Source organism: Cricetulus griseus, chromosome 4, assembly GCF_003668045.3.
Source record: "Cricetulus griseus strain 17A/GY chromosome 4, alternate assembly CriGri-PICRH-1.0, whole genome shotgun sequence".
NCBI classification, from domain to species: domain Eukaryota; kingdom Metazoa; phylum Chordata; class Mammalia; order Rodentia; family Cricetidae; genus Cricetulus; species Cricetulus griseus.
The window spans coordinates 69,907,742-69,933,249 of NC_048597.1; the positions used below are offsets into that span (position 1 = coordinate 69,907,742).

General features: G+C 38.8%; 1 gene segment (V, D, J or C); it reads right to left on the bottom strand.

The window, feature by feature from the left end:
- Positions 1-6,668: 6,668 nt before the first annotated feature.
- On the bottom strand, positions 6,669-21,064 carry LOC113831904. The segment is given in 3 exon segments: positions 6,669-6,707; positions 20,567-20,898; positions 21,019-21,064. Coding segments are annotated over 3 exon segments (417 nt in total).
- Positions 21,065-25,508: the final 4,444 nt, after the last annotated feature.

The window sequence follows — 25,508 nt, forward strand, 5'->3', positions numbered from 1 at the left end:
CCTACAAATAACCCCTTTGTGATTGATCCTTTTCACAAATGAAACACAGACCTAGGGTCAGTATTAGGCCAAGAACCTGTGACTAGACAGCTCATCGCTCAAAGAGAGTTCCTACTACTCTTTGAGCTCTGCTTCAAATTACCCCATAGCCATACATGAGGGAGCTTGTTTTATTTAATTAGTATATAATTACCTAATTTTCCCTCCCTCTTAACTCAATGTCTTCTACCTCCAAACTCACAACTTCCTGTGCTAAACATTGTCATTACAAATACATGTAATGATAAACACATAAATACAACCTGCTTAGTTTGTTCAGTGTTGCTTGCACATGTGTTGCTGGGGATGATCACCTGGTATGGGTTAACCAGTCAGGACACTCATCCCTGGGGAATGATCCCTCTCTCTCTCTCTCCCTCTCTCTCTCTGTCTCTCTCTCTCTGTCTCTCTCTCTCTCTCTCTCTCTCTCTCTCTCTCTCTCTCTCTCTCTCTCTGTGTGTGTGTGTGTGTGTGTGTGTGTGTGTGTGTGTGTGTGTGTGCGTATGTGTGTGTGATTCTTCTCATTCTCTTTCAGCAGTTGTTAATTGGTTTTTAGCTCTACATCTAGGATTGAGGACCCATGAGATTTCCCAAATTTACAATAGTTTGTCTACTGCTAATGGAGCTGTACAGTTTCTGTTTGCACAGCCATGTTGTTGAGATTTTATGGATGTAGGTTCCCTGTCATAGGTAGAAGGCACAATCTCACAGCAGACTTCCACTGATCTTAGAACCTTTCTATCCCATCTTCCATGATATTCACTTAGCTGTAACAGGTGTATCAATTTGAACTAGACAATCCATGGTCAGTAATTGTCTGCATTTGGACCAGTGTGGCTTGCTGTAATTGTCTCTTTCTGCTTCAAAAGGAGCCTCTTTTATGAAGACTTGGAACAACTCTTATTTGTGGGTACAAGGATAATTATTTAGAGTACAGTTAGGAATTAGACTGATTGAAGAAAATAGCAGTTTTACTACTGTGAGTCCCAACACATATTTCATTTAAAAGGACAAGGGGCCAATAAGAAATGAGTATTATTGGAAAGCCTGGGAATGTGGATATGATGAAGTACATATGGTATAAGGAGAACTTATTTCAGGAAAGAGCTTTCCCTTTATGTGCTTTCCATGGCCATAGGACTGGGATTCAGTACTGACTAATGCTATCTCTGTGGCTTCAGAATCTCCAGCTTTGTCTCATACTTAATTCAGGCACACAGCTGAGCTCAGATGCTGACTGTAGAATCTGACAGTTTCTCTGTAGCCCAAGTAATAAAAACTCAGAGACAGATTTTGGGGTTCAAGTTGAAGACCAGAAAAGCAAAATAGCCAACTACTAGAGAGTTCTCATCTCTATCAAGGCTGGGGAAAACCTGTCCTCAACATAACTGAAGACTGAATACAGACTGACACTGCACTGTGCTCTTGCCTTATCCCAAATATTAGTATTAAAGGTGTGCTTCAGTTTCTCTTTTAGATTCCTTGACTGTCATGTAACTCATGGTGGCCTTGAACTCACAGAGATCCATCTGTCTCTGTCTCCTGAATGATGGGATTAAAGGTGTGTGCCACCACTGTCTGCCCTCTTTATCTAGCTAGTGTGGCTAGCTTTGCATTCTGATCTTCAGGCAAGCTTTATCTGTTTTATCATCAACAAAATATCACCACATTTCTCAGTACTCTTCTACATGGTTACTCTTCAAGTCCATACTCACCATCATTCACAGACCTCAAAGGATCCTCTTCTAATAGTAAATATTTTCCAGTAGTCAAAATAAACTTTACTCAATCTGGCATATATGTCTAGATTCTACTTTCTGGCATGATGCTACATTTTGTTTGTAAATTCAATATATAAATTATTGGTCCCAGTGATGTGGTTTTTAATGTGATTTGAGTACAGTAGAATGTAGTGAGAGGGCCTTAAGTCATTGGGTATATCCACAAATGGGTACATGCCAGTGTGGCTCTCTGTCTGTCTCACTGTATCTCTGTCTCTCTGTTTCTCTCTGGCTGTCTGTATGTATGTCTCTCTCTTTCTCATGATGTGACATCCTCACATGTTACACAAATATACATGATCAACTAAACATTAGGTAGGACATCAAGGACAATGAGCAAACTTAATGTTCTCTTTGCTTCATTGCTGTGTGTGGAGTGTTGTAATGACTCTAGGTCAGTTGATTCCTATACTGATATACTTGTAGGGTTGAATTAATTAGGCATTTATGTTTCTTAATTTTGGAAATAAAAATCAAATTATATCAATTACTCTTATTCTCTGATCAAACAATTACAGCTTATTTCACATATTTTTCCTCATCTGTTTTTATACCTCTCTCATGCATGTTCAGTCACTTCACACATCACAAATAATGACCTAGGAAACTAGTATGAGAGTTTCAGCTCAATTTTCATGTGCCCCTAGAAACCCAAGTGCAAAGAAGTCATACTACAATGAAGATACTCTTGCCCAATTATGTATAATCAGTATAATAATTCCCTATGTGATCTAGACAAGAAGTTTGTTTTCTCTTAGTTGCGGGTGGTAGGAGAGGATGGGAGGGAGAAGGGAACTGGGATTGTCAAGTAAATCAATCTTGTTCTAATTCAAATAAAAATGATTTAAAAATAAAACTAGGATGCTATACATACAAAAAAAACAATTTCCACAAACAACATAAAATACCTTGGGGTGACGCTAATCAAAAAAGTGAAAGACCTGTATCATAAGAATTTTGAGTCTTTAAAGAAAGAAATTATGTTGTTTGTAGCTATCATGTCATCTTCAAACAGGCAAAGTTTCACTTCTTCCTTTCCAATTTGTATCCATTGATCTCCTTTTGTTGTCTTATTGCTCTAGCTGGGAACTTCAAATACAATATTGAAGAGAGATACAGAGAGTGGACAGCCTTTTCTCATTCCTGATTTTAGAGGAATCCTGTTGAGTTTCTCTGCAGTTAGTTTGATGTTGGCTGTTGGTTTACTCTATATTGTTTTATTATGTTCAGCTATGTTCCTGTTATCCCTGATCTCTCCAAGACCTTTATCATGAAGGAGTGTTGGATTTTGTCTAAGAATTTTCAGCATCTAGTGAGATGATGACGTGTTTTTTATTTTGCAGTTTATTTATATGGTAGTTTACATTGATAGATTTCTGATGTTGAACCAACCCTGCATCCCAGGGATGAAGCCTACTTGATCATGGTGGTGCTGGCATAACTGGATGCTGTCATGTAGAGGACTTCAGATATATCCATGTCTATCACCATGCATACAACTTAAGTGCAAAGACCTGATGGATCAAAGACCTCAACATATATACAGCTACACTGAACCTTTTAGAAGAGAAAATGGGAAGTGTCATTGAACATATTGCTACAGGAGACGGATATCTGAACATTACATCTATAGCACAGATACTTAGATAGACAAATAATAAATGAGACCTCCTGAAACTGAGAAGCTTGCTGACACAGTCAGCAAGACAAAATGGCAGACCACAGAATGGGAAAAAATACTCACCAACCCCATATCTGACAGAGGACTGGTCTCCAAAACATACAAAGAACACAAAAAGCTAGTGTCAAAAACACCAAATAATCCAATTAAAATTGGGGTACAGAACTAAATAGGCAATATTTAGTAGAGGAATTTAAAATGGATGAAAGACACATAAGAAAGTGTTCAACATCCTTAGTCATCAGGGAAATACAAATGAAAACAACTCTGAGATACCATCTTAATCCTATCAGATTGGCTAAAATCAAAAACACCAAAGATAGCGTATGCTGGAAAGGATGTGAAGAAAGTAGAACACTCCTCTACTGCTGGTGGGAGGGCCAACTCATACAGCCACTCTGGAAATCAGTATGGTGATTTCTCAGGAAAATGAGAATCAGTCTACCATAAGATCCAGAAATTCCACTCTTAGGCATATACCCAAAAGAAACACATTCATTCAACAAGGACATCTGTTCAGCTATGTTCATAGCAGCAATATTTGTAATATCCAGAACCTGTAAACAACCTAGATACCCCTCAAATGAAGAATGGATAGAGAAAATGTGGTACATGTACACAATAGAGTACTACTCAACAGGGAAAAAAATGGAGTCTTGAAATTTGCAGGCAAATGAATGGAACTAGAAGAAACCATTTTGACCGGGGTAACCCAGTCACAAAAAGACAAAGATGATATACACTCACTCATATATGGATTTCACATATAACACTCACTCATATATGGATTTCACATATAAAGCAAAGGATTACCAGCCTGCAATGCACAATGCCAGAAATGCTAGGAAACAAGGAGGACTCTAAGAGAGACATACATAGTTGGTCCCCCAAAGAAGAGGAAAGGGACAAGATTTCCTGAGCAAATTGGGAGCATGTAGGGAGGGTATAGGGAGCGAAGAGAATGAAAAGAGGAGAAGCAGAGGGGTGAAGAGTACATAAGGGAGCAGGAAGGTTGAGTCGGGGGAAGAATAGAGGAGAGCAAGAAAAGAGATACCATAATTGAGGGAGCCATTGTAGGTTTAAAGAGAAATCAGGCACTAGGGAAATGTTCAGAGATCTACAGGAATGACACCAACTAATAATCTAAGCAACAGAGGAGAGGCTGCATTAAATGCCCTCCCCTAATAATGAGATTGATGACTAACTTATATGCCATCCTAGAGCTTTCAGCAGCTGATGGAAGTAGAAGGAGATACCTCAGCTAAACTGAACTGGAATCCAGTTTCAAACCAGGAGGACTGATGAGCAAAGTGGTCAATACCAGGCTGGTGAAACCCACAGAAACAGCTGACCTGAACAAGGGAATGCTCTTGGTTCCCAGACTTACATCTGGGAAACCAGCATGGAACTTGTCCAGTCCCCATGAATGTGGGTATCAGTGAGGAGGCCTCAGAAACCTATGGGGCCTCTTGTAGTGGATCAGTACTTATACCTGGTATGGGATTGGACTTTGGAAGACCATTCCACATAGAGGGATACCTCCTGAGCCTAGACGCACCAGGGATGGCCTAGGCCCTATGGCAAAGGATATGACAGACTCTGAAGACCCCCATGATAGATGCCACTCTCTCTGGGAAGCAGAAAGGGTATGGGATAGTTAGGGTGTTAGTGTGGGGTAGGGGATGAGGGCAGAGAGGAGGAACTGGGAGTGACATGTAAAACAACCTTGTTTCTAATTTAAATAAAAAATGGAAAACAAAAACAAAAAAAGAGAGAAATATTCAGGGTTCAGGGATGAAACTGTTTCTTCCAGGGAAGGAATTAAAGCAGGGATAAAGAAACATGGGTAGGCAGGGAAAGTAAAAAACAGTTTCCTGAGACTGTCAGTAATTCTTCCTAGAAAACTCTTCAAGGGGAAAGATCTACAAAGCACAGGAATGGGTTTCAAACCAGAACAAATAGGGGAAATAGAATAATCAAGGCCCTGTAAAGTACCCAAGCCAGAATCTATTTAACAGACCTTAGTGTTTTCCAAACCCGAATGTATGATGTTGTTATGTTACTCTCTCTTTCTCCACAATATGGTATGTTTTTGGCAGGCATTCAATTCTTTGTCCTTGCTAGAGTATGTCCTTGGCAATTCCCTAAAATTCAATCATCATCCCATTTACATGCCTTTGTGCATCTCATCTAGGATTTGAAATGAACACTTCTCAAGGTAGTATACATGTCTGAAAGCTCAGAGAAAGACTTGGAAACAGACACAACCCAAACAGCAAAATAAGGCCCATTCATCACCAAATTACACTCATCCACAAGTGCATTGTGGGAAACTCAGTCATTTCCCACCACCGCTAAATGTATGCAGAGTAAGGGCTTGGGCTCTTAATGAGCATGGCGAAAGGAGATTTCAACCTTGGGAATCAGAGCAAAGGATTGTGGTGACATTCTACAGCCAACACGTGTGGTAAAAAGAAACCACAAGGAAATCGTAAGTTTGTGGAGGGAGTGGTGGAGGGAAAATCCCCACTCAACGCACCTGGAAGAAATCCATAGTGAACCTAATGCTGCTCTGATAGCTTCTTCGCCCCACACAAGTTTCTTGGATACTTGAGTTGAAAATTGCTAAATAGAGACACCTGACTAGAAGCAGAAATGTGTAGGCCAATAGCCTGGATTCAGAGATATTGGTGGTACTCTAAACTAGAAGGAAACACACTAGGGCCTGTGTCCCAACCCTACCACTACAAAAGTCAGGGTAAGAAATACAAAGCATCAGCACCATAGATTTCCAGTTTCCAGTAGCAGTTAGAGGCAAAGGTGGATCTGCTTGGTTGGGTAGGAGCATAGAGATGAGGGCCTTGCTGGCCAGGGATACCTGCTCTTTTTACCCAGCATCTACATATCTGAATCCTCACTGCTTTCCTCCTTGGTGTTTGTTTCTCTTTATACCTCAATAAGCATTGAGTATTCCTGTTGTTGCTTTTCAGTGTATCATGGGAAACATAGACTGCAGAGAATATTTTGAATTGTGGATTTAACACAGGTGAGATAAGATTAGGAATTCAGAAAGTTCATGTGGTATGGAAGAGTCACCTCTCACTTCAGTATGAGTAGATAATAAGAACTGAATGCCTTGATTCTTTCTAATGTAGAAGATTATACAGTTACTGATCTTCATCTTGGGAAAAGATACAGAGGATGCTCTGCAGAGAAAGACAAAGAAGATTTGAGAATTAGCCAGCAAAATCTAACTCTCTCTGATCAATGGGACTTACTAAAGGAATACAGGATATTTTTTACCTTATTTAAGCTAAATCAGTCTCCACTGCTGTGGACAGATTGTGGCATGTGCTGAGAAAAAGATGGGCCACTTTTTGTCTAAGTGGAACTTAAGAAGCTGTTGCAGATTTCTGTGTTTTCCAAGCACTTCTGCCAAGGGTTTTCCACAAAAGGAAGTGCTATCAAGGCAATTAAAGCATGGGCATATGAATTGGATGCAGCAGTAACCACTCACTGCTTTAGGGGCAGGAGGATAGAACAGGCAAGGATCAGAAGCATAATGTCATACTGAGCCAATGATATTTTTAAAAAATATGTGCTGTGGAGGGTGGAGCAGAGAAATGGAGATGGCCAAGCACTCAGGAGCCAAGAAGAACATGAGTAAATCCTAAACATTAAACACTAAGCTGTTGATGTATTTGTGCCCTCGTTCTTCTCCCTTGGATTAGAAAGTGTGTGATTCTAAGGGACTCTCTGGAGTTTCTGTAAGGGACTAATTCTAAATAGGAAATTGGATGGTTCCCAGAATCAGGCTTATCAATCATGTCTTCGGGGCTTCCCAGAGTACACCATTAGCAATTTCTATGATAATCCAACAAGCTGGGGGCTCCCTGCTTCATTTCTAAATCTGGATCTGTCTCCATCTGTATGAACTTGAGTGAAATTCTGATAAATGAAAATGTCTCAACCTTAGTTTGGCGATCATGTGAGGCTGGAATGCAACAGTGTTCACATTGCATATGCTCAGTAAATTCATCAAATGGGACTTCTGATACCTCTCCCAGCTTATGTGGTTTATGGTAAATCAGTGTTTTAAGAACTGGTGACATCATAAATATCTTGGAATATAAATGGATCTGTGGGCAATCTGTGTCTTAGTCTCTAAACCAGCAACAAGATGGCAATATGATCATATATGGAAGACTAAAGGAGGAAACAGGGAGATGGCAAGTGCCTGAGTCACGCCTAAAGCATGGAAAACCAAGGAGTTATTCTACTCTTTTCCATGACAGACTAGACTGGACTAGCTGCTCCTAGTTGAAAAACTAAATATACCCATCAGTGATGATTAGTGAGAGTGTGTAGGAAATGGACAACTCTTCCCCAGGAGTCAATCTACCCTTCTCAATCAATATCTCATTGCGGGTGGAAAAAACTGACTCCAAGAATCCTCCAATCAGCTGACTTCTCAAACAATTGACTTACAAGAGTTCACAGAGCTTTCTGTTTAGTTGAGCCTGCAGATACCAAAATGTATTATGGAATACCAAACAGTTGGTCAGGATAAACATAGCCATGGTCACAGAGGAGATATTTCAAAAGTATAGTTCTAATAGCTTGACCTTCTTTGCTTATGGGTGTTTATTGCCATTCACCCAATAATCCCCTATAAAGTTTCAAGTTTCTAAACAGAAAGTTTGCCAATCCCTGTTTTCCAATATACATCCCTCTAGATTAGAATATACTTGACAAATATGTGCTGACTATAAGGATGGCAATTGCTTTGGTTCTAGTCAGTCTACAATGTGCTCAATGGCAGGTGACTAGGTCATTTAAACCACTAGGTTCGTTGTTATAGAGGAGCACATTTTTTTATGGATCTGCTCTTTAGGCTCATTCACATCCAAATGCACTTCATGGTAGATCTTTCTATTCATGATATAAAGGTGTCTTACTATTTTCTGTACATTGTACCTGAGAACTTACAAAGCCTCAAGGTTTACCAGTATGCACAGAGGTAATATTAATTTATATATTTGGATACAGCATTATTTTATACAGTACTGTTATATAGCACAATTTTCCAAGTAAATCAACTGCCATGACATCTGTTCCAACTTGCAAAATATCATCAGAGTTTGGCTTCTTGACCATTATTGTTATCAAGTCTCCTAAGACAATGACCTGAGCAAGTTACATGAGGTATGTAAACTTCAGAGCAAATCAGAGGAATTATTGGTCCATTTCCTAGCAATTACAGAACTGGCTTAAAGAATCAAAGTTGGAAGTTTCTGGGTTTTGGATTTTCTCTGTCTTTATCTACATATTTCAAAGTGCTTAAATACTAGTCTCATAGGAATGATATTCTGGTTGTTCAATAAACATACTTGATGTCTGTCCTAATATAGTAGGACATTCTAAGGCCAAGTGAGACCCAGGAAACTATGAAAAATCCCTGATATATTCTGTAATTTTTCTTTTTCAGAGAGGCCATAAAAAACCCACATGGTTTTTAAGAAGTGTATACCCTACAAAGAGGAGAGCCAGTACTACAGAAAAAAACTCTGCTGTTGCTGCCCAGCAAATCCAGAGTGAAGCAAGGCCTTTGAGTTATCTTCATAAAGATCAAAAAGTTAGTTTGAAAGAAAAATGCTAGAAGACCCCGAGGTTCCTCTCAACCCAAGTGAGACTTAAGGAACAAAGCTTAATTTGGTCCATCTAAAATAGCAATAAATAAATGTGATTAATTTTGGCCACATGTAAGTTATTAAAGACCCAGGAAGAAAGTACCATGAAGGAGTCAGGTAATAGGCAAATTTCTTTAATGGTTCAAGGGTTACACTCCCTGGACATTAGGCTTAAAACCACAAAATTTGCTATTTATTGAACTATTTTCATTATTGTTTTGTTCTTGGTAAGAAAATACAGCTCAGCTCATCTTGACCTTGGTAATTCAACAAAGCATTGCCTATGTTCAGCCAAGGCAGGAAACTTCACTATGGTTTTAACCTAAAAATCAAACAATGGTTAAAGATTCTCTCTCACTGCTTCTATGGAAGACATCTGCGAGAGCCATGACATTGTGAATCTAACTACTATATCACTTACCAAGAGATAAGAGCCTGGACAGTGAAGTGAAATAGCCAGCTACTCTTGATCTCAGTCAACACCCCAGCTTTTTCAGGTCTCTCAAAGATTGTGGTGCCCTCAGCTGAGCAAGAAGCAGTCTTGTAACATGGAGTTCTCATTCCCACCTTACCTGCTGCTGCCCCTTTCTAACTCCTGCCTTTTTATGATAAACAAAATTAGGGTCCTGAAAGGATACATCCTCAGTTACAGCCACTATGAGCACCCCTTGGGCACATTTTATATGTTCCCTTTTAAACATGCACCTTGCCCACCTTCTGTCTCTTTCTCTATTACTACTTTTTCTCTCTATGCCTCTATCTTTTTCTCTACTGCCACTCTTATGCCCAGGCACTGGTCACCACCACCATCCCTATGCCCTTTTTGACACCTTACCTGATCCTTCTATCTCCCCTGCTAATAAACCTCCTGTATGATTCTTGTTGATTGGCATGAATTTTCTTCATTGTGCTTTTAAATTACATCAGTTATGGCCTCTAGGATTTGCTTATACAATTAGTGTGCCCCTCTGCTTCTATGTATTACACTGCAGTTAGATTGCCAGATGTAACCAAACTTTTCCACATCACCATAGACTATTCCCTGTAATCCCCCCTCCCCCCTTGAAAGTCCCCTCTAATTTGGGCTGATGACACTAGAGTTCATCATTCAGGATATATCAGCTAGTGCAGTGGTGGCCACTCCCCTGAGATGAGGTTGTTTCTTTATGTGAGATAGGGGAATAAATGTCATTTAAAGAAACAGTTGAGCAGGGAAAGAGAAAGCTGTCTCCCTGATATGGCAGCTCCTGTTCCCAAAGATACTGTGAGGAGAAACTGCAGGAAGACATAGTTGTGTGTATCTAGACAGGACTAATAAGAGAATGAAGAGGAACCTGGGATCCTATTAAATATCCAAGCCAACATCAAATTAAAAGACATCCAACCTTAATTATTGCCCATTCTGGCTGTTCAATGCTGTTAATTTCTTATTCCTGATGAATTGGAATGTATATTTCTCAATCACTCAATTCTGTGTCAGGGACATGGAATGAACTAAGAAGGCCCACATATAATTTTCACATTCCTGTTAAATTTGTAGATGGCTCAGTGCTGACTGGAATTTGAGATGGCTTCTGTATTTTGACTGCTGAAGTATGTTCAGGTAATCTATCATATATTTGTTGTTAAACTTATTGAATATATTAATATAATCTGTGATAACTGCTCTTATCATTGAATGTTATGATAGCAGCTAACATGAAATTCTCAGTATAGTCATCTTTAACTCGGATGATTTTGACTATACAGAGTTAAACAGTCCTATGTGGACACACATTTTTGCTAGTTTTTATAGATCCCTTTACAGGATGCACTAGTGAATTTCTGACTAAACATGATATGATTGTGATGGAAGTCAAGATGCTGCTGGAAGAAATCATCCCAAGGTATGGCTTCCCTGTGCTTTGGGCTCATATAATGGGTCTGCATTCATCTCTCAGGCAATACAAGAAACAGTTAAGGATATGGGGACCATTTGAAAACTTCATTGTGCCTGCCATCCTCAAAGTTCAGGCCAGATAGAAAGGATGTATCAGAACCTAAATGAGACCATAGCGAAATATACCATTGAGACTGGTGGTGACTGGGTGTCTCCACTCACCTTTGCTCTGTGCTGGGTTCACAATTCTCCCTGTATATACTCTGGGCCTGACTCCATTGAGATCATATATGTCAGACCAACACCCAAACTTAAGGAAGCATTACTAGCTAAATTTGATGCCCAAAGATTTTCCTCAGCATTACAAGTTTTGTCTAAGGTGCATAAATAAAGTTAGCTTTAGCTACATGCAGTCCATGAGAAGGCATTGCCTCCTATACCCCATTTGTGCTGGCCAAGCCCATACTGATCATCGACAGGCACTGGAAAGAGTCTTTGGAGCCTGATTTGTAGGGACCTTATACTATAATCCTGACAATGCCCATGGTTGTTGAAGTGGATGAGTTCCCACTGGATTCATTGTTACCCATGAAACCATGGACCCACACCATGATCCTGAGGATTATGCTCCAGAGGAAGTGAACCCTGGAGCTTGAAAAGCTATGAGCATCCACAAGACATTGTAAAACTGAGAATCCAGACAGCCACCAACCAGCTAATTGGTGGGCTTCTTCCTATGTTTCCATAATACATGCTTGCTGGGGGTTTCCAGTCAGGCCACCATTGGTGGCTACAATCCCCACCTAACCTTTAATCTCACATGGAAATGCATCAATGCTGAATCAAGAAAGATCCTGAAACAGACTTCCCATGCATCACCTTTAGGGACCTGGTTTTCTGATCTATACTTTTGCTTGGGGCAATTTATGGGTGGAATAATGTGCCTGATGCAAGGTTATAAGAGGTAACCATTTTCGTGTTTTCCTAGACATGGTAAGGCCCAAATTGAGACCTGTGGGGGAGTCAGCAACTATTTCTTTGCTTCACGGAGCTTTTTTTCCATAAATAACCCTAGTGTAAGACCTCAAATGACAGATATTTTATCAAGGTAATGGAGGCAATTGAACCAAAATGTCTGGGTGAATGATGTTCTAAATCTGCTGGAGAAGGGATATGCAAACCAACATAATGTGGTTAAAAAGGCATCTTCTTGGATGTAGAAAATCCTGGGGATTAAGATTACATAGCCACATAAGAGGACCAATGAGGAAAGATCTAAGGGTATTACCCCCCCCATGGTTAGACATCCAACCTCTACAGCCATGAAGCCAATGGACCCCAGTAAGTTAATGGGCAACCCAAAGCATATTATCACAAGGCCTAAGACAAAACAAGGCTGCTCCCATGAACCTACCCACAATCCATGCCACTTTAACTTACTGAAAGATACTTATTTGGTTCTAAAGGCCACAAAGACAAACCTCATTGAAAGATGATGTCTCTGTCTGGACACAAACCCAATCCAACATTATAAGGGGATTGCAATAGTTGGAAGTTACACCAACTCTCCTGACATTCAGTCAAGCAGATAGGAACAATCAGGCAGAGAGAGACTTACTTACCTTACAATCTGTGACAGGAAATGGCCTCTGTATGGCACACCCCCCACTAATTATGTTAGCCTCTGCAATAAAACTCATAATATCACCCCTCAAAGACTTGGGCATATCTGTAGCCATAAGGACTAGAACCTCAGCCCTGATCCTCTAATACCAACATTATAGGATTTTGGAACATGGTCATGGATTAAGAAATAGCAAACCTAGAAAAATCCATCACCCATCTATTGGAATCACTCTCCTCTTTAGCTAAATAGTACTACAGGTTAGAAGAGGACTGTGTGTACTGTTCCTTCAATAAGGAAGTCTTCTATGTCTGGCTCAGGGAGAAAAATTCTGTTTCTATACTAACAATTTTGGAGTTATAAGAGACTCAATGAAGCTAATCAGAAAAATTTTAAATGATAGAAAACTAGAAAAACAACAAAATAATGATAGTAAGAATCTCTATTCAACTGGTCACCCTGGTTAATTGCTCTACTCTCCTCCTGTAGGCCTTGGCTAGGCCTTTCATCCTATTATGGTTGGCCTTTACTTGGAGGCCTTGCATCATTAATGTCATTATCAGGATTGTAACGGAGCAGAGCTCCACAATCCAAATAATGGTTTTAAGACAACAGTACAAGCCAGTAGATCTGGAGTATACATCTCCAGGATATGAGAGTGTCCACTACTCAATGGGGGAATGAGAAGGACAAAGAGCCAGATCAATGTCATGATAGACTCCTAGTGACCCTGCAACAGACCAGGCCCCAGTTTAAATTTAATGGAACTGAACATGCAGTTCCTGTAAAGACCACAACTCAGGAGCAACCCATCAGTTGGCACCTTAAACCTTTTGGCTAGCTAAAGATAGCATTTCCTTCCCCTGCAGCTGGAAACTCCTTAGCAACTGTAGCCATCTATCTACCAATCCTAGAGGCACCCAATACTTGTTTCTTTAAACCTACTAATCCACTACCAGACACACCTTCCCTGCCTGGTATTCCCCTAATCTTCCTTACAAGGAGCGTCTGAGCTTCTGTCAGGGTCACCATTTTGCCACTTTGTCAGGTGATTTCATCCCTACAACTGAAAATTGTTTCAGTCTGAGGAATTAAAATGCTCTTGTTGATTGCATGCTTGTCTGATGGTCTTTTATGGGGCTTGTCATGGACCCTAAAAATTACATTTCTTTCACTCTTGTTTATTCAGGAGTTTCCAGGAGAGACTGAGGGCTTCCCAGTATTCTGACTCTTACAATGTTTATACCCACTCTTCTGCTCTATTTCCTGAGCCATAGATGCAGGATCTCTGATACAGATGAAAACCTAAACCAACTCTTTAAACCAGGGATGAGATTTAGCTGTTCACTAGCCTCATGCCTTTTAACTATAGTACTCAAAGCAGTAACTTGTTAGGTAAGTAAATACAATTACAAGTTTTATAAAATGAAAGAGCTAAAATTGAAAAAAAAAAAGACAGCTAACAAAGGATATAGGAGATATGATATACACAGGAGATACCAATAATGCCACCAGAAGATTTCTATAAACAATCAGCAATTTATCCAAATTGTCAAGATAAAAAATCAACTAATAAAAATGTAGGTAGGCTGTATGTACAATAATAAAAGCAACGAAGTGAGAAAGAATCATGAGCACATTTACAAAACCACCAAAACAATCAAATACCTTGGGGAAAAAACTAACAAAAAGGTAAAAGTTCTACACAATGGTAACTTCAAATTAATGAAGGAATTGAGAAAATACTACAAAATGGAAAGACAGGATGTGTTCATGAATGGGTGAAATTAGTATTATGAAAATACTGTCCAGCCAAAGTAAATTACAGATTCAATGCAATCCCAACCAAAATCCCCTTAGGAATCAGGGTTTCTAGCACTGTGAAGAAACATCATCACCATGACAAGTCTAATAAAGGAAAATATTTAATTGAGGTGGCAGCTTACATTTCAGAGCTTCATCCCAGTATCATTATATTTAGCAGAATGGTAGTATTCAGTAAGACATGGTGCTGGCTAGATCTTGGTAAGAAGGCAACAGGAAGTGGATTGAAGCACTTGGCATGACTTAGGCACTTATGAAAACTCAAAGCCATTCCCTACAGTCTCATACTTCCTAAAATTGCCACTCCCTATGCATTTATGGAGGCTAAATTACCAGATCTTCTCAGTCACAAAAATATGTTTAAAGAAACGATAAACTACATATACCAGAAAAGAACCCAGGTATCCAACACAATCCTTAGCAAAATGAAGAATATTAGAGGATATGGTCAGCTAGATTTTGAAAATAGATTACATAACTGTGGTAATGTGAGAAACATATCACAAGAACCAAAACAAAAGATATGTAGAAAAAGAAAGCAAAATATAAGACATAAATATGTAGTCATAAATAAGGATATCTATAGTATGACAAAGACATACCAATGAGGATAACATATGCTGATGTAAATAGAGCATATTAAATTAATGGTGCAGGGAAAACTGGATCTCTACATGGGGAAGAATGAAATTTGACCTGAGTCTATTACCCTGTACAAAAATTGGTTCTAAGTGGATTAAGTCTGCATGCTAAAACTGTAAGTAGAAAAAATCTCCAGGGCCTAAATAATATAGTTGTAGGAAAGGACTAGCACGACACCATTAGCCAAGGAATGAAGGATAACAACTGACAACTGGAATTTCATGCTTATTCATAATATGTAGCATATGCAAAGAAGTCAAAAAACAGAGAATCAGAAAAAGAAGGCAAGCAATTAAAAATGGACTTTTGATAATAAATAAGAATACTCTGCACAAGAATTAAAAATGACAAACATATACCTCAAAAAGGCTTTATCATCCTTAACATTGGAGGAAATGCAATAAAAGCATTTGATATTTCATTTTCCAACTTTCAGGAAAGATCCACAAAACAACTTGCTACAAATGCAGCACAGTTGTGTATAATGAGGAATATGCATTAACTGTTGGTGGTGATGCAAATTGGTGTAGCCACTCTGTGAATCCATAAGGAGATTGTGCAAAAACCTTACATAAATACACCATACAATCCAGGTATACCTCCCCTAGTCTATGCCCAAAGGAACAGACATGCACCTCCACAGATACTTGCTGAGTGATATTCATTACTTCCATATTCACAATATGCATGAATAGAATTGAAGTTAATGTGATTTCGTACATGAATGGATAATGAAAGTGTGGTTCATATATACAGGGGGATACTATTAAACTGTAATGACATTGTTCTTTATTAAAAGACCCTACTGAGTCTACTGGAAAGCTCTTGGACTTAATAAATACATTAAAATTGTAGGTCACAAAATCAGTATTTTCAAAATAAGCTTTTATATATAGAAACTTTATACTCTTAGAGAAAAATTTGAAAAATATTTCACCACAACGAACTTCCAACAAAATCACATATTTAGGAATATATGTAACCAAATAAGTGAAAGGCTTGTACAATGAAAGTTTCATGATACTGGAAAGAAAATCACAGAAGATAGTAGAGTGTGGAAATATATTCCATGTTCTCAGACATAATGTTGTGAACATGTTATACCATATGAATTCATTCACAGAATTAATGCAATAATTACTAAAACACTCATGTCACATTTAACAGTTCTAGGAAAAACACCATGAGAACTACCTCAAAACCTCAAATACTGCTATAAAGACAACCTGGTAATGGCATTGTAATATACAAGTGGATAAATGGGATAAAATAGAGGAACAAGAAATAAAATGTCTAGGACATGTCTGCTTTATTTTCACAAACCATGCAAAAACATGGTTGGAATGTAAATACCCTATTGAACATGGAGATAATAAAAGTAGATTTGTACTTGAAGATGAAATTTAATTTATTTTTTTCACCTTGTACAAACATCAATTCAAGATGGATCAAAGACTTAAATTTAAATGCTAGAACACTGAAATTTTTGATAAAAATATAGGAGATGCTATAAAAAATGTTGGCATAAGCAAGAACCATTTTATACAATACCAACAGCACAAGAGCCAACCCATATAGATACATGAAAACATAAAGTATCTGTGCAAAAAGGAAACCAATCAGAGGAGCATAAAATGCACAGAATGGGAGGTAAACCTTCACCCACTATTACTCAGAAAGTATTTACAATGATTGCTGGCAATAAATACCAAAAAAATCAAAGTGTCAATCTACAAACAAGCAAAGAGCTGCAATGATAGTTTTGAGAAAAATAAAATCAAATGGCTAATAACTATTTATTAAAATCTTGTTATCATTAGTCATTGTGGAAATTTAGTATAAGACTACTAAGACTACTTTTGGTTATACGTCACTCTGTCAGAATGGCTGCCATCAACAAAACTGGCAAGGAATGTTGGAGAGGATATGGAGAGAAAATGAGAGGATGTGGAGCAAAAAGGACCCTAATTCACTGTCAGGAATAAAAACTAATTCGGACTTTGTGGTAGTCATTTTGTAGATTTCTCAAGGAGAAAAAAAAAAGAATGGCAATATGATCCACATTATTCTCTCTTGGGCAAATACACAGAGAACTCCATACACTACCATAGAGATATTTGCATCTAATATTTACTGTTGCTTTATTCACTACATCAAAAATTTTTGAATAAACATAGTGGTTTATCAATAGATTCATGGACAGTAAAAATTTGGAATACAGTTACACAAATATTCACACATGCATGCTCATTCTATCATCTCTAAATTGAAAAGAAATTTAAAATCTTTCAGGAAATGAGTGAACATAGAATATACAATATTAGGAAAAGTAACACACCATCGTATCTTTCTGATATGTGGAATATAGCTAATATGATATATGCATTTAAGCAAACATATACATGGGTAGGATATAACATGAAGAAAAGAGTGAGAAAGGGTAAATGAAAGGGGATGTGGGAGGAAGGAATGCAAGAAGTGCACATGTGGTATGCAACAGGTCATAAAGATAAATGTTTTTCTTGTTCTAAGTCTGTCATTGATTTTTTGGTTGGGATGGTTTATAAGTGCATAATATATATTAGATATTAAACGTGTAAAACATATTGTGAAGCTCCACAGGTTTTGTTCAAAATGTGTATTCTAACTGTGTAGACGTCCACTGGGTTTGTATCCTATCTAATAAAGAAAGCAAGCTGCTGCTGTTCATCCACTAATGATATATTTGTATGAGCAGGTACATAGAGCCGGGATAGGTGTTACCCAGTCTTTCCTTCTGTTATTGACGATGATGCCACTGGGTGAAGAAGGTGCTTTCCTGTGATCTACCTTCTCCTATAGATATTTGTATGGTTTGCTAACAATGGGAGGGAATGGTTCCTGGACCAGGGGTAGTTCTTATACTCCTTCTGGTCTTCCTGTATCTCGGAACTAGAGGGAGCGTCTGCATCTGCCCTAAGCCACTTCCATTTTCTGGGTTTGTGGCAGGACACCATAGTTGTGCCTCTCCATTGCTCTCTATATGGACAGCAAACTCTCTTCTCCACTGTGGAGAGCCTGGCTGAGGAAGGTGCCCCATCTCTGACACGTTTCCCAAGGCACAGAGTGCTTCATAATAATGATTCAAAATGATTTCCTCCTTCAATCAAAAGGAGCTCTTCAGACCATCTCTTAGTGTACCTCCACCACACATTTGTGTTTATCAGAGTCAGCAATGCAATGTCTCTATAGTATTCTTTTTCAAATATTAATTCTACTACTGCCTGAAGGCAAGGTGCATATTTCCTTAAGTTCCTTGTCTTTAACCTTGGTTCCTGAACTCTGTAACTGGACTCATTCCAGAGTCTTAGGTAAGTACTCCACCCACTCAATCTTTACTTTTAAAGACTTTCCTCCACAATATTCTCTTCCTTTCCTGGCTCCTATCTTCTCCTTTCTTCTCTACAGCTCTACTATCACTTTGATTGAAACTGCATACCTTCCACAATTGCCCACCCCAGGAGACAGATCCATTCCAAACTGCCTGGTTTATTTCCCCAGAACCTCCATAATGCAGGAGTATCATATCCCTTCCAGTCCCTTGTACCACAACCACTTTGTTAGCAATCTACCTGTTGTAAGATACATTTTCAATATGTTTGCAAAAATTGCTTTCCAGAATTGTACTCACAATATTTTTTTTTACCAAAACAGGGTTCTGCTGCCCATTCATTGAGCCCAGGGACATTCATTCAAATCCCTGACCAGATAAAGGAGCGATCTCAGCTGTGTCCATTTGCTCTATTAGCACAAGCAGTTCCCTCCAAGTCTGCCTGTCTCACATCCTCGCTGAAACTAAACTGGTCTGTTTCCTTATTCTTCACAGTCACCATTGCAGCAGAAGACATTACATGTGTTATCTAATTCCACTCTTTATACTGTTGCCTCAATTTTCTCTTAGTGATTTCCTCACTCTTTCCATGAGTAGCTCATTATACATATCAGAAAAAAAAAACAAAAAGATACCAGAAAGGAGAAAATAAACAGTATAATGTGTTAATAATCCAAAAATTAGAAAATAAAATGAACTTGAACAATTGCAAAGAAGAGGTATTGTGAGTGAGTAATCAATCTATTCCAGGCAGAAATTGTTTTCATTCTGTTAGTAAAATAAATCAGAATAAGAAAAAGGTTCTTCAATTTTTGACATATCTGGTTCCCTTGTCATTGCCATCCAGTATGTGCTCAAATCTAATGCACATTGAATTTAATGACTACTAATCTGATCTGAACTAAGACCACCACACACACACACACACACACACACACACACACACACACACACACACACAGAGAGAGAGAGAGAGAGAGAGAGAGACAGAGACAGAGACAGAGACAGAGAGACAGAGAGACAGAGAGACAGAGAGACAGAGACAGAGATACAGAGAGACAGAGAGACAGAAGACAGAGACAGAGACAGAGACAGAGAGGGGGCACACCCATATTTGTTTTTTTTTTTTTTGAGACAGGTTGCCTCACACTCAGGGAGATCTGCCTCTCTCTGAATTCATCTCCTGCCTTCAAGAGCTGGGATTACAATCTTGAGCCACCAAAACACAGAGATATAATTATTATCAATTCAGTATTTCTGGTTTTCCTTGGATGTTCACTGAGTACATTTTGTCACCTTTCATTATTTGAGTGCAATGCTTTTCAGAGCTTTACAGATGAATGATAGGTCATGTGCTGGAAGAACTCTACATTTGCATTTACATGTACACTAGGTCTTCATTTAACATTAGATTATAGACCTTGGTTGTTTTTCTATGGGGTAGGATAACACAAGATTTGTCCTTATTACAATATGACATTCTCATCAGAATAGTCACTTGAATTCATTACTATTGGTTTTTTAGGAATTGGGGACAGAAATTCTGGAAGATAAAAACCTCATCCTATGTCTTAGTTTAGTGAGTGTAAAAGACAGGACTCCTTAATAGTTTAAAACAAATTTGTGAAGCAGTGGTTTCATGTATGTATGGTCCTTCCCATATTACAGATACACTTGGCAATACAGAGAATTATTGATGTCATAATGAAGGGAAACATGAAAATATGCAAGTGAATCATGGTTAGAGGTGATGATAACATATCACACATGTAAAGGAGTCTCTGACACAAAATGTCAGGATTATTGACCTCCAAAATTCCTGTTTTCAACCATATCTACTTCATGGTTTGAACCTAAATTAGTAAAGAGACCAGCCATCCATGTGTGGGAGAAGAAAGGGGAATCTTTCAATGAACTTGCAGAAAATCAGTGAGGAAAGTACTCCAATAGCAGGACTTGTAAATGAAACAAAAAAAATAGCAATAGTACTTTTTAAAAACAACTTCACAGCTGGTTCTCTGGAGTTTTTGTCTTACTTCCCCATGATTCATATCACTGTGACTAAAGCCACTACTATAAGATTGACAGAAGTAGTCAGCCTCATCCTCAATCTGCAGATCAGTGATGGTCAGTGAGGCTGAGTTGGAGGAGCTGTCAGTGGAACCAGAGAACCTATCAGGAATCCCAGATGGTCTTTTGTTGTATTCATAGATCACAGTTTTCGGTGAACTTCCAAAGTGCTGCTGGTACCAGTGCACATAGCTACTTCCAATGTTGCCACTGCTGCGCTTGCAGGAGATGGTGACTGTTCTCCCTAGAGACTCTGACACAGATTTTGGCTGAGTTAGGTCAAATTGGGCACACGATCCTATAAAAAAAGATAATAAAATCAGTTAGGACAACAAATCTTATTCACCAGGGAAAATATTCTCCAAACATCTCAAGCAACACTTACTTTTTTAGAGTAACTGCCCTTAAATCCACTTACCTGTTAAGTGATGAAGGAAGATGAGGAAGAATGGAGCCCAAGTCATGGTGAAGGGGCTCAGAATCTGCTTCCTGAGTCCAATTGACTGAATGTAGATGAGGACCCCTTCTTATCTGTCCCTGGGATTCTAAGTTCAGGCTGGCTCCATGCAAATACCCCTCTTCCTGTGGAGATACAGGCCCCTCCTTTCTTTCAGACTAGGTTGACTTAGAATTAGACTGCATGTGGGGAAGTCCTAGGCTCCACCAAGTGGCAGGCCATAAAAACAGGAAATTGAAGGGAAAACATCAGAAACTAGGGAGAAATAGGAGGCACTTAGTCCTATCACTATCCAAGGAAACCATGTCCTTCCATCGGCTGAGTGATTATTAGGTCACCCTCCTGCCAACAGTGGGAACTCAGATAGCCCTAACCACACTGTTAGTGAAACATGAATTGTTCAATAATATAATTATGTATATGGCAGTTGACGCTGTGGACATCCCATTTTACTATTTCGTAGAGAATCAATGCCTTGTTAAAGAGGTACACCCTGTTATTTTCTATCTTTATTTTTTACTCTAGAGGACCAGTGTTTGTAATTGTGGTCATTCCTACATAAGAATTTGTTGTTACATTAGAGGTAAGAGTGCATTTCAATAGCTGAAAGTGCTTGATGTTCCTGATAAGGAATTGGTTTTCATTCCCAGCAAGCATTCCAGAAAGCACAGAAGTTTGGTAATTACTGCTATAGGGGATCAGATGCCCTTTTCTATGCTCTGTAGATTCCCATACACACCTGAGACCACACAAGCACGAGTACACACTATCGATACAGAGATTCACTACCATCTGCTGTCCCCATATCTAAAGAAACACTGAAAATGTAGCTCCTGAAATCAACCACTTGAACTCTAAGAGAATCCCTTACCTAACAGTAATTATATGTAGTGTTTGAAGAACCTATAAATAGAGAAGAAGATATAAAATTGTGTATTCTGACACTAAGTTGTTGAACTTGAAAATGTTTAGGTTCTGAGTCTTGATTATATACTAAATATGTACAGTCCATAAAATCATTGGATTCTTTTGTTGGTAGAAATATTTTCCTAAATAATGACTTTTGGGATAAAAGAGGAAGAATAAAACAGAGTTAAGAGTTCACTACTCATGTGGCCAATGGAACCAAGGAGCAGGAAGTAGATAACAGGGTAGCTCTTAGGTAATCCTCCTCAAACCCATCAGTACCTGGGCAAATATGTGGAAGGAAGAAGGAGTGATTACTGAATGACTTCTTCTTGCCAACAGCACTGTCCTCTCAAGATCAGCTCATCACTGCCCCCTAATGGACATGAGCATGTGCTGCAGAAGTACTCAGGGATGAAACTACTTCTTGAGGGAAGGAATTGAAGCAGGGTTAAAGGAACATGGGTAGGCAAGGAAAGTCAAACCAGGCTTCCTGAGTCTGTCACTTCATCATCCTTGAAATTTCTGCAAGATGAAACATCTAGAAAGCACAAGGGTGGGTATCAACTCAGAACCAATGAGGGAAATAAGATCCTCAAGGGACTTGTAAAGTACCCAAGCCAAAATCTATTTAATAGACCTTCACTCTTCTCCAATCCTGAATGTATAAAGCTCTCACTGTCCCCTTCTCCACAACATGGTCTGTTCTTTGCAGTTATTCAGTTCTTTTCCATGCCTGAGGATGACATTGGCAATTCCAAGAAAATATACCATCATCCCTCTTACATAATTCTATATCACTCACCCAGGATTGGAAATGAACCATTCCTCAAGGTAGTATACATGAACACAAAGCTCAGAGAAAGATTTGGAAATAGCCATCAACCAAGTGGCACCCCAAGGTCCCTTCATGACTAAATCATACTCATCCACAACTGCATGAGGTGAAACTCAGTCATTTCTCATCTCCACTAAAAGCATGGAGAGTAGGTGCTTGGCCTCTAATTGAGCATTGTGAAAGGTGGCTGAAATCATAGGAACCAGATCAAAGGCTTGTGGTGCCAATCTTCAGCCAACAGACATGCTAAACAGGACTCGGGAGGAACTCATAAGCTGTGGGGAGAAAGGTAGAGGGAAACGTCTCATTTAATGCACCTGGAAGAGATCCACAATGAACCAAACAGCTCCTCTAAGAGCATTAGAAGGAAACACAGTAGGGCCTGTGTCCCATCCCTACCACAGCAACAGTCAGTGTAAGAAATAAAACATTCCATTTCTTAAGCATCATAGTTTTTAAGGTCCAGTAACAGCTAGAGGCAAAGCTGGATCAGCTTGTTTAGGTAGGAGCTTGGAGATGAGGGCCGTGCTGTGTAGTAATGCCTGATCTTTATATGCAGCGTCTCCAAGCCTAATTACTCTCTTCTTTCATCTTTGGTGTCTGCATACCTTTCCATCTCATTAAGTACTGTTTTTGCCTTTTAATATGTCATGGAAAACATTGACTCCTGGGAATATTTTGAAAAGTGGATTTTACAAAGGCAAGGTGAGAATATAACTCAGGCAAAACTAAAAAATAGGAATTCACGAAAATCATAGGGTATTAAATAGTCACCTCTCAATGCAGTAGGAATAATAATAAAAAAGAATGCCCCACTTCTTCCTAATGAGAAAGAGGATACAGTTACTCATGTCCATCTTGGTAAAATGTCCAGAGGTGCTCTGTGCAGAAAGACAAAGAAGATCTAGATATTTTCCAATATATCTTCTTTTGTCAACAGATGTGGTACTAGTCAGCAAACTGTGGATATCTCTGATTCATGGGGCTTGATAAAGGATTAAAGCATATTTTTTTACCGTTCTTAAGCTAAATAAGTCCCTGCTGCTCTAAGCAGATTACAACATGGGTTAAGAAAAAGATGGACCACTTTTTTCTAAGTGAGACTTCAAGTGCTGTTGCAGATTTCTCTGTGTTCCAAGCACTCCTACAACGTATTTAACACAAAGGATATGCTTTCAAGGTAGTTAAACAGGGGCACATTAGATGCAGCAGAAACCACTCACTGTGTAAGGCCAGGAGAAATAGAAGAATCTAAGCTCTGAGGCTGTCAAGTCAGAATGAATCTATGAGACAAGCAATGCATTCTGTAGATGGTGGAGCCAGAAGGACAGAGATGCTCAAGCACTATGGAGCCCAGTAAATCATGAGTGAATCCCAAACATTGGATGATAATCTAATATTGATTGTATTTATGCTTATGTTCTTCCCCTTTGGATTAGAAATGTGAGATTCTAAAAGCCTCTCTGGAGTTTCTGTAAGAAACTGTTTCTGAATTGGAAAGTGGATGGTTCTCAGAATCTGGAATAATAATCATGTCTTCTGGGCTTCCCATAATATAACATTAACAATTTTTACTTTTCATTAATGAGCTGAGCCTACCTGCCTCATTTCTATTTCTGGATCTGTCTTCATTTCTATGAACTTGAATGAGTTACTGATCACAGGAAATATCGCAACCTTAGTTTGGGATTATGTAAGGCTGGAATGGAACAGTATATACATTGCATATTCTCAGTAACTTCAGCAAATGTGACTTCTAATACCTCTCTCAGCTTGTGTGGTTTCTGGTAAATCAAGAGTTTGAAAACTGGTAAATTCTTGGAATACAAATGGAGCTGTCCAATCTGTGCCTGATTCTTGAAACCAGAAAAAGATGGCAATAAGATCATATATGGAAGACTAAAGGAGGAAACAGCAAAATGGCAAGAATCTGAGCCCTGCCTGAGACATGGAAAATCCAGGATTTACTCTACTCTTTTCCATGACAAACTAGTCTGAACTAGTTCTCTTTGTTGAAAGACTACATATAACCATCCATGAGGATTAGAGAGTGAGGATAGGAAAAGGGAAAACCTATCCCAAGTGTTCAAATACCCCCTTTTTATCCCAATCTCATTGCAAGTGGGAAAAACTGACTCCAAGAATCCTCCACTCAGCTGACTTATCAAACAATTGACTCACAAAAGTTCTCAGAGCTTTCTTCTTAGGTGAACCTAAAGATACCAAAATGTATTAGAGAATGCCAAACTGTTGTTCAGTAGAACTCTAGACAGGATCTCAGATTAGATATTGATAAAGTAGATAATTCTAATGGCTTGACTGTCTTTGCTCATCAGTTTGTCTTTCCACTCACTCAATATCTTTATAAAGTTTCAAGTCTGCCAATCCATGTTCCTAATGTATAACCCTATAAATTAGAATCTCCTTGACAAATTTGTACTTATTACAAGGGGGTAAGTGCTTCGGTTCTAGCCTCAATTGCAGGTCACGAGTTCAGTGGAAGCCACTAGGTTCATTTTTATAGAGGAGTAAATACTTTTGGTGTGTCTGCTGTTTACACTCATTCACATTTAAACATACTGTGGTGGTAGACCACTGTATTCATGGTATAAAACTGCCTTGTGTGTTCTGTAAGTTGTACCTATGAACTTTCAAAGCCTAAGAGTTTAACAGTACACACACAGATAATATTAATTTTTACATTTGA